General features: G+C 39.6%; 1 protein-coding gene across 1 annotated transcript in view; it reads left to right on the plus strand.

Annotated features, from left to right (window-relative positions):
- ITPR1 (inositol 1,4,5-trisphosphate receptor type 1) overlaps positions 1-18549 on the plus strand; it is a 248806-nt gene that overhangs the window by 158619 nt on the left and 71638 nt on the right. Inside the window, exons 39-40 of the mRNA XM_083354087.1 lie at positions 13096-13228; positions 15296-15486. Of these exons, the coding sequence (XP_083210213.1) occupies positions 13096-13228; positions 15296-15486 (324 nt within the window). The remainder of the gene's footprint in view (positions 1-13095; positions 13229-15295; positions 15487-18549) is intronic.

Here is an 18549-nt window from a genome sequence, read left to right on the forward strand (position 1 = left end):
TAAGGAGCAACTAATAAAGACAAAGTTAAGGTTAATTTAGGAGCACCAAATAACAAGTAACAAAGAGGAAATTTTATGTAAAAATACACAACAAAGAACAGATTAATAAAATGAGGGCTGGGGGGGCAGTTTGTCTAATAGTTATCTTTACATTTGTCATTCTGAATGTAATAAGGAATATGATGATATTTTTATTTATTCTCTGAGCCTTGAGCTGCTAGGAACTTTTTATCAGACTCATATTTGCAAATTAATTTTATGTTAATTTTTATTTATGCTTTTTAAAAATTAGTTTGTACTTTCTAATTTAATTCTCAGCTGTACTGAATACTAAATTGAAAGAAAGGTGGGAATAATAAATGAGTACATTCTTCTATATTTGGTGGAACTTATGTCAGGTTGTGTGTAAAGACTGCATTTCTAAATAGTTTTTGCACTGTGTTTTTCATGTAAGTCAGTTCTGAAGGCAATTTAGCAATTTGGTTAATTAATTTAATCTTTAGACTTATTTTTGCAGTCACAAGAACTTGATTTATTTTCATTTGATCCTTGTCCCTTCTCAAAAAATTCTTCAAGACTTAAATTAGTTTCTTTTCCAAATCCAATCTAAAAAAGATATACAGATCAATTTTTTTGGTTTGTTATTTGTATATGCCTTTTAATTACTAAGACATCAGCAGCTTTCATTTTTATATCCAGTGTAGCATTTTTTTCCAATATCATTCTTGCAGCCTGTCATTTTTAAATCCACTTTCAAATCCCTCTCATTCTTGTTCAGTATATTTTGTCTCTCTTACATAACATCCTTTAAACACAGTCTGTTGTCTTTTACTTGAAAGTATATATCACATAATTAGCAGAAGTCTGTCAGATATTCATTGAATTGTTTCCCAGGTATTATGAGAACTACGATACTATGAATTACTTTTATAGCTAGAAGACTATGTGAAAGTATTTGCCCGTGAAAATTGTAATTAAATATACATTTCTGCATAGCAACAGAGGAGTATCTTATTTCATTGAGATTGCTATGAGACTGAAAGGATTTATGAGGCTTTCATTAGCTACAAAAAGGGCTGTAACTATGTTATTTAATAATGTGGAGAGCTAGTGTAGTACAGTCAGTCCTTGACTCAACCACAATTGAGTCCAAAGTTTCTGTTGCTAACCAAGGCAGTTAAGTGAGTTTTGCCCCATTTTATGACCTTTCTTTCCAAACTTAAGTGAATCACTGCAGTTGTTAAGTTAGTAACATGGTTGTTAAGTGAATCTGGCTTCCCCATTGACTTTGCTTATCAGAAGGTCGCAAAAGGGGATCATGTGACACCCCCCCCAGACACTGCAACTGTCATAAATACATGCCAGTTGCCAAGCACCTGGATTTGATCACATGACCATGGGGATGCTGCAATCATAAGTGTGAAAAATGGTCATGAGTCGCTTTTTTCAGTGCCGCCGTAACTTCAAACAGTCACTAAATGAACTATCGGAAGTCAAGGACTATCTGTACTATAATTAAGATGTTGAACTAGAATTTGGTAGATCAAACCCATTTTCAGCTAGAGAAACTTCACTAGAAGATTTTGGGCTAGTCTTTCTCTCGGGCGCATTTTATTTCATAGGGTGGTTATTATGGTGGATAATGGGAGGAGAGAATGTAAAGTAGATTCCCATTAAGTCCCAGAGGAAAAACAAGGCATAAATCTAACAGTTAAACAAATAAAATCCATCTGACTATTTGATGACTCTGTGTATATGTGTCTGTACATGTGCATAAATGTAGATTATTTTATACAGTTGGTGTATAGTAGTCTAAACAATTTTATCACATTTAATATTCAGATTCCCCATGGATCACAGTCATAAAATTACATTTATTTAAACAATGATAATGATTTGGGGTGGGGAAGAATAGCGTAGCACAAATTTAGTTAGGGAATATTTCAAAATTTAATTAATTGGAAATGAAACTATTTTTTCATTCACATCCTGTGCATTGTATACAATTAGATTCAACTCAATTACTGGAGGGTGTTCACCATTGAAAAAGGATAATTTGTAGTTAGTTCCTCCCCTATAAAGATTTTCTTTCTAAGTTACTTTAATATGAGGTATTTGAGCAGATTCATTTATTCACTGAGCAGTGTTTGTAAGTTGTCTCATTCTATACAGTATTTTACCAAACTACTTTCTGCTTACATATGTACACCTGTGGGTACAGGATTTTCTTGCTAGAGTATCATTCAAATGAGGACTATAACTACTTATACCTTGTATATTTTAATTTTTTATGTATATTAGTCATATAAGCACTGTACTGTTGTTATTGTTTAATGTTATTTATCTTCACTTGTGTGTCTTAGCCATGCATTTAAATGTAAAGTTTTCTCTTTTAATATTTGCTTTTAAATAGCTGCCTAAATCACCTGAAATGGAAAATGATATAGAGGTGTGTCACTTATTCACCTATATTTGTAGAATGTAGAAATATTGGTGATTTTGAGAGTAGCTGTGGTCGAGTATAGATCTTGTGTTTTGGAGTGTTTGAAATGGTAAACTAATTGTTTGCTATTATTCAGTGATCCTTATATGTTTTATCTCTTAGTATTGCTGTGGAGATGACCACTAAAATTAATGAATTAAAATTAATGTACATTATTTAACAAATGTAAAATTATTACAGATTATGCAGTGATAAAACTAGAAATTTAAACATTAGTGTATCTAAGTGTGTGTGTATTTATTTATCAAAAGTACCACTTCAGATTTATTTTGGCTTATCAGAAATTTCACCCTCAAACTGGGATATTGCAGACACTAATCGCAGTAATTTCCATCCTATCACAATCTTCCAATTATGAATTTGGAGTTTTTTTAAAAAAAAGGATTGAGTGGTGTGCCATAAAGTCATTTTTCAATTCTTGGTGACTATAGAGATCTATTCCTAACCTGTTCTTTCAAGATGCCTACTTATGTTGTTAGTTGCAAAGTCATGTCCAACCCATTGTGACCCCATGGACAATGTTCCTCCACTGTAATTAAGTCCATCCACCTTTTTGCTGGTTGTTTCTTCTTGTATTTTCTTCCACTTTCCAACCATTAGAGATTTTCCCAGAGATCTGGGTCTTTGCATAATGTGTCTGGAGTAGGATCTTTTAAGCCTGATCATTTGTTCAGTGATTCATCAGTTTGTTTTCTTGGTCCCTGGTGTACTCATGGAAGCCTTGAAACCTTGGAAGTCTTCTAACCCAGCCCCTGCTCAGGGCAGATGCCATATACCATCCCACTCAAATGATTGTCCAGTCTGTTTTTGAAAACCTCCATTGATGAAACAACACAACCGCAATCACAGGAAGCAAGCTATTCCATTGATTAATTGTTCTCCTATCAGAAAAATTCTCCTTACTTCTAGATTGGGTATCTCCTTAACAGGCTTCCACCCATTGTTTCTTGTCCTGCCCTCTGCTGCTTTAGAGAATAATCCCTCTTCCTTGTTGACAGCCCCTCAAATACTAGAAGACAGTTGTCATTCAAAGGCATCAATACCCTTCTTCTGTAAAGTCCACCTTTTACTTCCATAGAGGATCACAGGGCATACCACAGCTTGGACAGTTACGATCTTTGTACATATAGAAAAAAAGTACAGTGTAGTTAGCAGGTGGTATAAAATATCTATGTACAATAGAGACAACTAATACATTTACTCCATCTTCTAATTATTGTAGTAACTTTGTGCGACAGGTCAGTGTATGTTTATAAACACAATTAACTCCACTAAACATACTGATTTTTTCTCTGCAGTGCCGTTGTCCTTCTTAAACCTTCATATTTCGTAAACTCTTGACCAGATCAAAAACATGATCTTCCATTCTTTCACATTAAGAAATGTACAATAGCTACAGATGTCTAAGCTCTTCTTGTCTTTGTTTTCAAGTGATGTTAATTTATGTTAAATAATAATGCAATATTCATATTCACTTTTACCTCTAGATTATCAGTGATCTTTCCAAAAGCCTGAAATATTTTCTAAAACCCAATTGGAAATTCTGTTTTTGATTCAGACATATGTTAAACTACAGTTCATGTTATATACATGACAGACAATAAGTCTCAGGTATAAGTGCTGTCCTTCAGAAAGTTAAAAAATAAAATTGCTGTCAGTGTTAAACTAACTGCATTTCCCCCCCACAAAAAAAAAAGAAAACAAGAAAAGAAAAGAAAAAGCAAAATTGAAAATAGCTTAAATGAGCTTTCCCTAAACTGATACTCTCTAGATACTGTATGTAGTTGTAAATGCAGCAAAAAACAGTCGTTCTCAGGCTACTACAAAACTGTTGCATTAACACTAAATAAGTAAATCTGGTCTGAAGCTGGGGAAATGAGCAGTCAAGAGTATATTGACCAGAAGGGGGGAAAAAAGCTTCATATTTAAATCTTAAATTAAAAGGCTTATTTATAGGGCTTGGTTTCTGTGTTCTGCAGTAAACAGCTGTTCTGCCTTGCATCTTGTTTGCAATAAATCATAACTCTAAGCCTTCATTGGCATTATGTTTCTGGATGCAGTATTTGTTTCTAGAGAGAAGAGAATTATAGCTATTTTGGATTTGAAGTCAGGCAGCAAGGACTGCATACTCTTCGTCCCAGGAGGAAAATGCTTCAACCGTGAGAGTAAACACTTTATACAGAAATTACTGCAATGCTGTTGGCTGTGGATCAATTTTTTTTGCTCCACAACAAGTTGGTATCCAGATGGATCAGATAACAGAGATGATTGACTAGTTTTCCAGCAATTAGCTAGAAGCTTCCACAATAAGTGGACCGTTAGATGGATGTACAGTTGGTTGAAAAATCATACCCAACCAACTGCTTGTCATTGGCTTCACTGGAGAGAAGTTGTCAAATAGTACACTGCAAGTTGCAGTCTAGGCCCCCTGCTGTTCAGTGTTTTTATAGATGTCTATTACCCATGGGAACATGGGGCCATGACGGAGGCAGAAAAGAAGTCGCTTCTATGCCTACTTGAATCTATACTCATCTGGAACAGGAACTATATGTGTGGGCTTGGATAGATTGCTTTCAAGGAACTTCTTTTTGTCTCCATCTCTTTTCTTAAGAATGGGAAAAACTGTGCCAGAATTTATTTTAATTTTTAGCTCACCTTTATCATTTTTATAAATTGCTTCTTTTGTTGGAAAAAAAAAGTTTTTCAGCTTTGCCGTGACAACTGGTCAATGGAATATTTTGACTATTTGAAATTCCTGTTCTCCTCCTTCATGACCTTTGGTGATTTTACATTAGAACGGGTATCAAGGCTCCTATCTCTTCTTATCAAGCCTTTTGCCCTGCCAAACTTCTTATTTTCAGGCCAGATGGAAAGTTGGTTCCTTTCATCTTTTTGCTTTGCTCCTGGGATAGCTCATCTGACTTTTATTTAGTATGTTGTTGTTGTTGTTTTTAAAAAAACTACAGATTTCACCATAGTCTCATTTATACCATACCTGTTCTCTTCTGGTATGTTTTCGGAATGTTTGTTTTATCTCTTGGATGAACAGTGTGCTCACTGACAAAAGTTACATACTAAAACAGAGAAGGCTAATGCCACTTTAGAAGAATACTTCAGGTAGGTATGCTACCATTAGGACACTTGATCTCATCTTTTACCTGAGGCTGAGTTTGCTTATAACAACTTAGTTCATATTTCCATTCCAACCTTGCTATTTTAAGCTACCTGTGATAACCACGCCCTGTTCTCCCTCTTCTCCATTCCAGAGACCTTCCATTTTCTCATGGGAAGCCACCCAGAACCATTTCAAGAATCAATTGGATCACGCCATGAGTTCCTATGAGTGCTCTGCTGTCTTTGATAGTTTCTGACACTACTATTAGAAAAAGGCTATGCAGATATGGGAAGATCATGGGAAGCAGCAGAAGACACATTAGCCATTGTCTCATTTAACAATGGCCAAATCACTTAACTGGGCAAGTTCTAGCTACAGTGCCTCCTAGGAATTCTGATCCTTAGAAGAAGGGGATTTGGGTTAGGGAGAAAGTTGCAGAAGACAGTTTTGGAATGGAGGGAGTGATGAATCTCCACCTACCCCTATACTTTCCTATTGTCTGGAGGAAGACACAGTAGAATAATTCAAAATAAATGAATCACCCCTAATTTATGTCAAAGGATTTAATCTCTACCCAGGGAAATAACAACAAAAAGACCAATAATAGTAATAATAAAGTTGGAAGGGACCTTGGAGGTCTTCTAGTCCAACCCCCTGCTCAGGCAGGAAACCCTATACCATTTCAGGCAAATGGCTATCCAATCTCTTCTTAAAAACTTCCAGTATTGGAGCATTCACAACTTCTGGAGGCAGATTGTTCCACTGATTAATTGTTCTGTTGGGAAATTTCTCCTTAGTTCTAGTTTGCTTCTCTCTTTGATTAATTTCCATCCGTTGCTTCTTGTCCTGCTTTCAGGTGCTTTGGAGAATAGCTTGTCTCCCTTTCTTTGTGGCAACCCCTGAGATATTGGAACACTGCTATCATGTCACTGCCCAGTCCTTCTCTTCATTAAACCAGACATACCCAATTCTAGCAACCATTCTTTATACATTTTAGCCTCCAGTCCCCTAAATCATCTTTTTTGTTCTTCTATGTACTCTTTCTAGAGTCCCAACATCTTTTTCACATCGTGGTGACCAAAACTGGATGCAGTATACCAAGTGTGGCCTTACCAAGGCATTGTAAAGTGGTATTAATACTTCGCATGATCTTGATTCTATCCCTCTGTTAATGCAGCCTGGCACTGTGTTGGCTTTTTTGGCAGCTGCATTAAAATGTAGAAATAGAAGAGTGCAATTTCTTTCCTTTCCTCCTGACCAGAGAGTAGAAATAGGAGATCCATCTGGGGCTTCTAGTTAAAGTGGGGAAGTAAGGGCAAAAATAGACAAGGAGGCCAAACAAAATTATTATATGGACACAATAAATGTGACGTCCAGAAAAAAAACAACAATCAAGAATTCATTGACCAGGAAAAGTAAAAGGCATTAAATCCTGTGGTCTTTATTTTATATGATTTCTATATTCTGGTCATTATTTTTTGTATCAGGCAAATGTTCCATACATATATAACATCTTTACAGCAATAAAGCTCTTATGTATCAATTTTGAATCCAAACATCTTCTAATTTCTATAAATCAAAACACTGAATATTAAGCCATAATTTTAGCATTGTCTAAAAAAAACCAACAACCTATCATTCACCCGAAAAATCTTTTAAAAGGTAATCAAGACAACACAAAAACTAGTATATCTAGAAAAAAAGTTATAATAAAGGAAGGCTGTCTCTACAGGCAGAAATTAAAGGTTTTTCCATGTTTGGGAATATTTTGAGTAAAGTGAATTGTATGTAAAGTTCAGTGTGTTCAGTGTAAAGTACGTGTTTGCATGGTGATAGCCTTTTTTGGATTTGCATTTGCTCTTTTTATGTAAGTTAAACTGTTTTTCTGTATTTTTATGCAAAGCAGAAAACAAACCACGAATGTAAATATTAATACTATCAAAGTTAGATGATGGAAATTTTCAGTAGTTCAGGAGTGGCAATCCTTGAGTTTAAAAAAAAAATACTGTGCTGGTCCCCCAAGAGTAGACCTAATGATGTCCCTAAGAGGCATGAATGATGAAAAAAGTGGATCTTTTGGTGAGAATTGTAAGGATTGGAGATTTTTAAGGATAAAACTATATCTGGATTTCCTTAGGCATAAGATACCAATTTCCACTTTGATCCTGAAAATTTTTGCTGCTCAAAATTGACCATATTTTTGTACAGTGTGGTGGCAATTGGGATCTGCGGGCTACAGATTGCCCAATCCTGCATTTGTTTATCACATGATTTAACCTCCCGTAGTACTCAGAGTGATATAACCCACTGTATAAGAGCAATACTTATTTATTTAAAATTTATTCAGTATCTCTGTAGTACCAATCTTTAAAAAAATCTCTCCATACTCGCCAGGAGCTTGATCAAAGTCTACCAGAGAGACAGCTTGAAGATCAAAAAAGGGTATGTATCTTTGGCAGTGGATTAAAGATGAATATGTTGGATGCTAATTGCAAAAGGGTTTCATTGTTTTTTTATATAATTATTTTAATTAAGGAAAATACATATCTAAAGAATGAGTATTTTCCCTGAAAATGTTAAGAAAACAAAAGAAGCTTTGACCAGTTTTTAAAGCTTGGATTGGGCATTTAGATATTGTTATAGAGAAGGGGTGTCAAACTGCCGGCCCGTGGGCTGGATGTGTCGTGCCAAAACCACGCCCACCCCATTGCCAGCAATGGGGAAAAAGTCACGATACGTCACAACATGTCACGTGATGTTGTGAGTTTGACACCCCTGTTATAGAGGTTCTTAAACAATATTCTCTCTTACTGTCTTAAATACTTTACTATTGTGGAATTTTACCAGGAAGATTTGTTGATTTCTGATTTGCTTCATATGATATTGAAAAACAAGGCAGTCAACTATGTTCCTAAAATCTGTGGGCTGATGAAGTATTTGGTGATGCATTGTTGCTCTGGTTATATAATGCCTTTACCATGTTAGATTTCAGGGAATGAATTAAAAGAGAAATACTGTGGTAGAGGTAAAATTCCATTTAACTCTGAATGACTGGAGCCTTGAATAAACCATGTTTCCTTAATTTGTTCTGTCAGTTGAGCATTACACAGAGCCCCTCTGTGAGAGAGATGGGTGGTTAATAAGTTTGATAAACAAATAAACAAATAAATGAAGTATATTGCACAGAGAATTAGAAACAAAAATATCTTTACAAACTGAATGGCTGAAATCATATTTAAGATTTATTATAGCAGTGTAAAGTGTACAATTCTTTTACATATAACATTAATTTCAGAAAGGAGGAATGGTGGAAGATGTTATCCTTTTGCAGTAGTAATAGCTTTCTTTTACACCTAGATCTAATCATCATGAATGCTTTCTTTTTCTGTGAGGATAGGAATTAAGCTTATCTTCAATGTATATCTCACTATATGTAGTGATGTTATCGTTGCTACTGGTAACAAATACTGTAGCTTTCTTTGAAGCAGAAAGATGACATAGTTGAAGTGCAATTAATTTGCCTGATTTTGTTGTTTTATACAAATGAAAGAACTGGTCTCGATAGATTGGTAGGGAGATAGGTAGGTAGATAAGTAGATAGATTATTTATTTTACCGGCCAAACTGCGGGCAATCATTAGTTGAATTCAGCTTTTATCCGGTCTGACAATTATTATTGTTCAGCTCAGACTATTAGTGTAGCCATGTTCTGTTGTTACATTAATACTGTTTATAGCAAATATTAGTATTGCCTAATTTGTGGTATATATGCTAGGAATTATAGGCGTGAAAGTTTGGTATATCTGAAGGCATGATATTGAAAAGTTTGCTTTAATACCGTATTTTCCGGTGTATAAGACAACTTTTGAACCCCTGAAAATCTTCTCAAAAGTTGGGGGGTCGTCTTATACGCCCAGTCGCCTTATACGCCGGAAAATCAGTGGGTGGCGTCTGGCGGGAGCCGGCAGGGCAGTCCTGCGCATGCGCGCACTCCCCGGCTGCTCCTTAGCAGCTGGGGAGTTCGCGCGTGTGCAGGACTGCCCTGCCGACTCCCGTCAGACGCTCTTTGCTCTTGAGGCAGCTGCTGCCTCAAGAGGGAAGAGCCGGCTCGCTCTTCCCTCTGGAGGCAGCAGCTGCCTCAAGAGCGAAGAGCGTGGAGCCGGCAGGGAAGTCCTGCGTGCGCGTGCGTTTGCAGGACTTCCCTGCCGGCTCGCTCTTCCCTCGCGTCGGACGGCAGCTGGCAGGGCAGTCCTGCGCACGCATGCACTCCCCAGCTGCTCCTTAGCAGACGAGCCAGCAGGCAGCCGCCGTGAGCACGGCGCTGAGGGGCAGCAGCCCCACGCGCAGCAGCAGCCGCCGGCTCAGCAACAGGTCCGAGCGCAGGAGCTGCACCGCCAGGCTGCCCAGGAAAAGCAGCCACACCGAGAGGCTGCACGCCCAGTCCAGCTCCATGAGGGGCAGGGCGGGAAGCCGGTCGGGAAGAGGGACCGGGAGCCCGGGCCGAGCGCGCCTCGGCCGACAGTGAGAGGGAAGCGGCACATGAAAAAGAGGCTGCGGGCGGAGCTGCCCCGCCCTGCGCCGAATGGGAGAAGTTCAAGGCCTGGGGGGGAAGCAGGTGGGGCACCGGCTGTGGCGGGTGGCGGCTGCCCTCCGGCACTGCCTGCCGCCCGGGAAACGCTGCGTCTCGGGGGCCAGCAGAAGCACGGGAACAGTGGGAGGGCCGGCGGGGCCAGTCGGGCCTTCGCCTCCTCTGCGACGGACAGGGAGGGCAGGGCAGGTAAGTATTTTCCGGCGTATAAGACAAAAAACCTTGAAAAACTTCTTAAAAGTAGGGGGTCGTCTTATACGCCGGGTCGTCTTATACGCCGGAAAATACGGTAAGTGATATTTAAATGTCACTGTAACATAGTTCATAGAAAACTATTACTAGAGTATTGTCCATTGGTCAAACCCAGCTCAAGTACCTGAGCTGAAATTCTTTCTACCCGATAAAGCTGACTCAAATATTCTTCATCTTTTTTTAAAGGGCAAGTATGTGAAGTGCGGGCAAACCAAATTCAATCTGCATGGCACTCCTTTCTCATTGGAGTCAGCAGAGTGTGTGAATAAGATCTCTTACTGAAGTCAAAATTCATATTACTTTAATGATTGAGGAAATACTTCCTGTAATCCTTTATATAGTTATTTTTACTCATGATAAAGCCAGTACAAACTCTGAGTAATCTATTATCTGTTCCTGTAAAACAGGAGGTATACATAAAAATGAAAAATACAAAAGTGATTTTTTATTTGCAGAATAATATTCTTTATTATAATTAATATTCTTCCCTGCTCTCTTAAGAAATTATGTACATATGCCATTTTTAAGTAGTGTATAACTTAATATCTTAAATGTTGAAAGCATGTGGAAATAATTGTTTCATGTCGATACAAAAAATTATTTCCAGGCTGTTTACTGCTATTATTATTTATTTTATTATTGAGAGTATTTATTTTCCACTTCTTATTATATTATATTTTATATATATTTTAGAAAATATATATATATATTTTCTTATATATATATATATATATATATATATATATAAAATTAGGAATTTATCTCACTTTTGTAAAGATTTTCCAAAAGTATAATATAAAACTGTTTACAGTCTGAATGTTCCTTTCTTTGTCAGATCTGAAGGGTGATCCTCACTATCAAGATTATTCTGAAGAATAATCTAATTTTGTTAGAACCCAGCAGTCTAGATATAGACTTCTAACTTCTTCTTAGAAGCTTCTTTGCCTCTCACTAGATTTGAATGGGAGAAGCTCATGTGTAACCTCCAACAATCTATTTAGCATTGTTATATTTCAGAAATCAGTTTAAAGGAAATATAGATTCAGTGCTTGGACAAAGCCTACCAAATTTGGGGATATCATAGGTAGGATGTTTAACTCCTCAAGAAATTTGGATGCAGCTGATTCAAGGATATGTTGTGCAACAAAAGTGTGCTGAAGAGCCTTGCTCAAACTGAATTTTCTATGTATTTTGAGTTTTGCATAACTCTTAAATTTTTTAAAAGAAACCTTTTACAAAAAGTTACCTTGTGCTATCTTGAAATGAGATAAAATTACACGTTAGGAATAGTGTTAAAAGTGCTTCAATCTTGTAAAACCGCTTGCAATGTTGATATATTGGGACTTTGAACTATTCTAATCTGTTCCCCTTTTCACAGCAACAGTTCACTAGAGCAGGGCTGAACGTGCCAGTAGTGGGTGTGTCAAGAGCAGCAGTTCACCTGATGGGGATGATGGGGCATAAAATGAGACAAAACACAAATGTACTCTGATTCTATCCTGCAGGTTTATTGCTGACAGGGGAAAACAGCTCTTCCCATTTTTCCCGGAAATCAATAAAAAGACAAAAAAAGAAGAAACAATATTTATTATGAGATTTACAGTGGTAACTTTACCTGCTTGGATTCCTTCTAATATCACTTCTCCAAGTTGAGATATTTTGATGGGATTCTCTTTTTGGCAATCATCTCTGCAGTATTCTGTAAAACAAGAAAACTGTTTGCCAGCATATGCAGCTGCTGAAAAAATAAAGGAGAAATGCTTCTCAGAAGGCAACGAGTGTACACTAAAAACTTTACTTGCTTAGTATTATATTCGTAGACAGTTCTAATATTAATGGTTGTCATTGTCCTTATAGAGGTAGGAAAGAAGGAGATAGGAAAGGGCCTACGGTGTCCATTTCGTATCATGTGTCATTTCTGTTGAAATATTTGCATTTCTTGATCCACCTTTTCAAAATTTAAGAAATTGTACGCTAGGTTGTAATTATCTGAATTTAAAAGTTAATATAACTGAATTAGGAAGTTCCTAAGTAAAGGAACCCATTCAATTTACTTCACTGATAGAGACATGAGATCCACAGATATTTTATTTCATGGTAAGAAACACTTTTCTGGAAATGTAAGATGGGAAACTTTACATTATGTATACTTTCAATAAGTAAAGGAACCCATTCAATTTACTTCACTAATAGAGACATGAGATCCACAGATATTTTATTTCATGGTAAGAAACACTTTTCTGGAAATGTAAGATGGGAAACTTTACATTATGTATACTTTCAATAATTTTAACCAGTCAAAGAACGATAATATAATTAGTTTCATAAATATTTAAGGGCTATTTTCAGTTGTGTCCTATATACAATTTTCACTGGCTCTTTCCATGTTTCATTCATATTAGAATATGCTAATTTTTTAGTGTAAAGCCACTTGTAGCATTCATAAAAGTAGATAACATTTTAAATGAGTATAGGTACATAATATGTATGTCATTAATATACATTCATATCTCTTCTTCACAGTCTTATTTCTGTTGTGTTTCTAACCAGCTGAAATCCAATTTTACTATTTTTGTTGACTTTGGCTCACTTGTTCCATTCATCGTGTGTTTTTGTCTTTCAATATCTTTGAATTAAGGGGGAGGCCCTGAGACAGGTTTTGGTAAATCGTTACTATGGGAACATCAGAAGTGGAGGAAGACGAGAGAGCCTCACCAGCTTTGGCAATGGCCCTTTATCTCCTGCAGGGCCCAACAAACCTGGAGGAGCAGGTAGGATGTTTTGAATGCTGCTTGATAACTTGTGAGACTGGCATGTTGGCTCTTCTGTCTCCTAATTGCTAAATGAATCTGGTTGACAGTCTCAGCTATCAGCAGGTATTTTTAATGATCTGTTACCTCCCTGACACTGAAAAAATTGTCAGCTGAATTAATTCTTAAAGTATTAGAAATTGGTCTGTTCATTAATTTCCTCTCCCATCTCATCCTGCCTTCCCCCCCCCTCATTTACTATGCATGCATTTTTACTAGTGGAACTTACTGATATTCATAACTTTCTTGGTACAGTCTCTTTATTAAAATCAGTAAAGATTTTATATATATATATATATATATATATATATATATATATATATATATATATATATATATATATATATATATATATATATATATATATCACATTTTTGAACCACCCACCTCTCTTATAGAGGGATTATTTATTAAATATTAACATTTTAAAGAAATAAAAAAGCGAAAACCAAATAACCCATTTATGTAGTGGGTAATTTCCTTGGATAGAAACCAGGAGGCTGTAAGTTGTAGTTCTCCCTTAGCATGGAAACCAGTTGTGTGACTTTGGGCCAATCCCACTCTCAGATCAACGCACCACAAAGGGGGGGGGTTTCTTGTGGGGAAAACAGTTGATATGTACATCATCTGGCTTTGACCAATAATTGAGAAGATTTTTGTGCATAGGCTTTAGCAATAAATCAGTTTCATTGAACCTTCATGTATGGATCTTAGCTTTCATGCCTGAAGTGCACTTATGCTAACAGTTGTGGCATTACTGGTTGCCATATTAAGCAAATCTTGTAAGGTACAATATCATGTGATTGCCATTTACAACTTCCTGTCTCTTTGCATATTGGAAGCTGGCACTGAATGATATAAATGGCAATCATATGACTGTGAGGTACAATGACATTTGTAATTGTGAGCTGGTTTCTAAGCACCCAAATCATGATTAAATAATGGCAGGCAATTCTGAGGACTGCTCATTATAGCAATAGCACTTAGATTTATACACTGCTTCATAGTGCACTATGAAGCTTTACAGCCCTCTCTAAGCAGTTTATAGAGTCATTATATTGCCCCCAACAATCTGGGTCATCATTTTACCAATCTCAGAAAGATGGAAGGCTGAGTCAACCTTGAGCGGATTAGGATCGAACTCCTGACTGTGGGCAATGTTTGCCTGCAATATTGCATTCTAACCACTGCACCACTACGACTCATAAGCCTTCAAGGCCATCATAACTTAGATCAGTCACTGACAATGTCATTAAAGGAGGACTACGTAATATGTAATGACAGATCTGATCTAAGGAAAAATGTGGGACAGCTAAGAGATTATAATTTTCAATATTTGTAGTGCAAATTGCAGTGCAAATTGTCCACTGATATCTCTGCATTAAAGAATGAAACAAGAAGTGATAAACATGGAGAGACCACATGGGTACAAAGAATAATATTTCTAAATTTTGATCAGTAATAACAGCCCCAAATGACACTTATTTTTATTGTCTTTAACCAACTTGTAATTTTTTCAGGTTTAAAGGAGAACAGGAGAACAGGAGTTAATATTGTTTGTGTCTCCACAGTGATTAGTTTATTATACTAGTTTGCACGTAATAATATAAATTCTCTGGGTGGTTTATAATTAGTCTGTAATAGCGTCTGAACTAGCTTTTTTAGAAAAGTTTTTTAGGCTTCCTTTTTCAAATAGTTTTAATTACGTTAAATTTATTCCTGGTTTAGTAATTTATGATTGTTTTATGATAGTTAGGAAACCATTATGATATTGTTTCTATTTATAATGCTATCACATTTGAGCTCCTTGAGGTTGGAAATAATATTAAAAAATAAATAACATTTCTAATAACACCGTCACTTGCTAACACCATAATGAGCAAAGCATGATAGTGCAAAGCAGACAATAAACCAGAACATTTTCACAGTTAAAACTTTCTTTGCTTGCTTTAATTATTTGAATGAAAGTGACATATTTTCTAATGTTGAGAAACTCAAAAGGCTTTATTTGTTTGTTTCTTTTTGTAGGAGGTGGATCAGGATCCAGCTCAACAAACCGTGGTGAAATGAGTTTGACAGAAGTCCAGTGTCACCTGGATAAGGAAGGAGCATCCAACTTAGTTATAGACCTCATCATGAATGCCACTAGTGATAGAGTTTTCCATGAAAGCATCCTGTTGGCTATTGCCCTACTGGAAGGTGGCAACACAGTTATACAGGTAGGAAAACTACTCCCATGCTTCTGTTTTGAATCTTTGCAGGGGAAAAAAACAAGAAGCAGGATTCTGCTAGTTAGAGATCTGTCAGTATATCTGGAATCTCATATGAATTCTCAAAAATGGCTGCCATTGGAGTATCAATGGTCCAAAAATATCTTTACTCAGATGAGTAGGGTACCTTGTTGCAGTGGCGTAGCGTGGGTTGTCAGCACCCGGGGCAAGGCAAGTAATTTGCGCCCCCTAACCCGTGGATTTTAGCACTCGAGTCTGCCGCAGGGAGCCCCGCATCCTGGGCGTCCGCCGCACCCCCCACCCACGCCTCCCCCGGGAAAAGGGGGAAGGTCCGGCATCCCCTCCCTCACGTGCGGCAGAAGCGCCGGGACCCGAGGCCGTGCCAAGAGGCGGGCGGCGCAGCGGAGCCTCCGCTTCGGAGCCGGCGGGGGGTGCGGCTGGGGGCGCCGCCGTCCCTTTCTTACCTCTGATGCCTGGAAGAGAGCGGGACCCGCCAGCACAGCTGCCCGTCTCGCTCAGGCATGCACTGCGGCTGGCCGGGGCTTCCGCCGGGGGCGCATCCGGGTGCGGGGAGCGAGGGAGGGGGCCGGCACGACGCCCCGTGAGCTTGGCAGCCCTTGGCCGGAGCTGCGGCTGAGCCTGGAGCCGCACCAGCCCGCACCTGCTGCCCCGGGAGAGCTCGGCTCGCTCCTCTGCCCCCCCCTCCCGCCACCGCCGCCCCCTCAGCCACGTGCGCCGGGCCGCCACCGCGGGGGCCGCTCTAGCGCGGAGAGGGGGAGGCCGGTCCCCGTTCGGCCCGCCAGCCCCGGGAGAGCCCCGCGCGAGCGCCTCGCCAGCCGCTGAACTCTGGCTTTTGAGCAGGAGCGACCTTGCCCTGCTTGCCCTTGCCCAGCGCCGGGAGCAGCCACCGCCGACCGCCCCGCTTTTCGCAAGCCCCGCTACGCCGCCGCCACCTGCCGCGGGGTGAGGGAGTCGGGGCCGCACTGGCGGGCGCTTCTCTGGCAGTGGGGCATGCTGGTGCCCTGCACTGCGCTCCGTCTGCGGGGGCCACCCTGGGAAAGGTGGAAGTGCAGCTGTGGTCTGGGATGGCTCCGAGCCCTGTCTGGCCGGCTTTGTGCCTCCGTCCCCCAAGAGTAGCTGGTTGTGAGTTGCTGCTTCCCCGAGTGCGCCTCAGCCCCGGATCCCCCCCGCGGGACTCCAGCCGCGCGAAGGGTGCTTCGGCGCGTCTTCCATCCCTCCCGAGTGCGAGCGCGCCCCCCCCAGATGTTGCATCCGGTGCGGCCGGCCCCCCCTGCACCCCCCACGCTACGCCACTGCCTTGTTGGCATCAAATTCTGGTCTTAGACTGGTGCCAAAGCCAATGAAAACTACCAGACACGATGTGCAGGATTGATTTCCTTTTATTGAAGCACTTCAGCAAAAGAGGTCCCAGTCAGCAAAATGTCAGGACCCAGAGCAAAGGATTCAACAAGCTTTTATACAGTTTTTCAAGGTGGGATAAATAAACATTGTCTAATAGGCTTTTTGAAAGCTATCTAAAGGGTCCTCTATTGGCTCCACGCCATCCCTATTTCTAATAAACACTTCAAAGGTTATCTAACAAGTATTCTATTGGCTCTACTTCAACCCTATTCCTAAAAGTTATCTAATAGGCATCCTAGAAGCCTTTTAGCATTTTTTCTATTGGCTCTGTCTTAGCCTTATTCCTTATCTTAACAATATGTGTCTTGTATTATATTCCTGACAGTCTGCTCTTGTTTTTATATTGAAAGGGGCCCCACCAGTCCACACTCCCTCTCTCTTTATCTTTGTTATGCAGGCTTTGCAAACATACATCTCCTCCCTTCCTTCTGAGTTCATGCCATAATTGTACATTTTTACAGCAAATGGCCCATCAACCCTGTTTCCAGCATCTCAATCACCATAGCTTATGTTTTTTAGCAGCCATACACCATTTCTATTTTTTATTTTTGTCCCTTCAAGTCAGTATTGACTCCTGGTGACTGCCTGGACTAACCCCTGCAGTATTCTTGGCAAGATTTTGCAAGTAGTTTGTTGTTGCTTATTTCTGACAGTTGAGAGAGAGGGACTGAGCCAAGGCCATTCATATGACTTGGGATTAGAACTCACAATTTCCTGGTTTTGGGGAGTTCGAGTCTCACTGGCTCAAGGTTGACTCAGCCTTCCATCCTTCTGAGGTTGGCAAATCAGGATCCAGATTGTTAGGGACCACATGCTGATTCTGTAAACCACTCAGAGAAGAGCGTAAAACACTGTGAAGAGGTATATATGTCTAAATGCTGTTGCCATTGCTATTCTAGCCTGGTGCTTTAATCACTACATCAAACTGACTCTCTGTTAGAAAATAGCATTTTTAAACATTATTCATTTATTCATTTATGGTACCTATCTCACAAACACTATTAATAATACATACAATATGTTGAATCACTAAAAAAATAATATTAGCAAAGAATTAAAAGCAACAGTGGTCACTGGGAATGAATCTAGCTAAACAATCCACACACACACACCCTGAAGCTTTGCACTGGCTTGCCACAGGGGCTGCGTGCTTAGCCCCTACCTGTACTCATATAGGAGCTGTGACTAGGGGGGCCTTCGCCCAGGTTCGCCTGGTGCGCCAGTTGCGGCCCTATCTTAGCCGGGATGATCTGTGCACGGTCACTCATGCGCTCGTGTCCTCTCGTCTAGACTACTGCAACGCTCTCTACATGGGGCTGCCCTTGAGGACCACCCGGAAGCTCCAACTGGTACAGAATGCAGCCGCGAGAGTTGTGTTGGGAGTCTCCCGATACTCCCACGTTACACCGCTGCTCCGTGAGCTGCATTGGTTGCCAGTTGTCTTCCGGGTGAGATTCAAGGTACTGGTAACAGTGTTTAAAGCCCTTCATGGCATGGGGCCGGAGTACCTTAGGGAACATCTGCTGCCGGCATCAAGCTCCCTGCGCCCTGTGCGTTCCCACAGAGAGGGCCTCCTCAGGGTGCCACCGATCAGAGAATGTCGATTGGTGGTCCCCAGGGGGAGATCCT

This window comes from Vipera ursinii (genome assembly GCF_947247035.1).
Source record: "Vipera ursinii genome assembly, chromosome: 2".
NCBI classification, from domain to species: Eukaryota; Metazoa; Chordata; class Lepidosauria; order Squamata; family Viperidae; genus Vipera; species Vipera ursinii.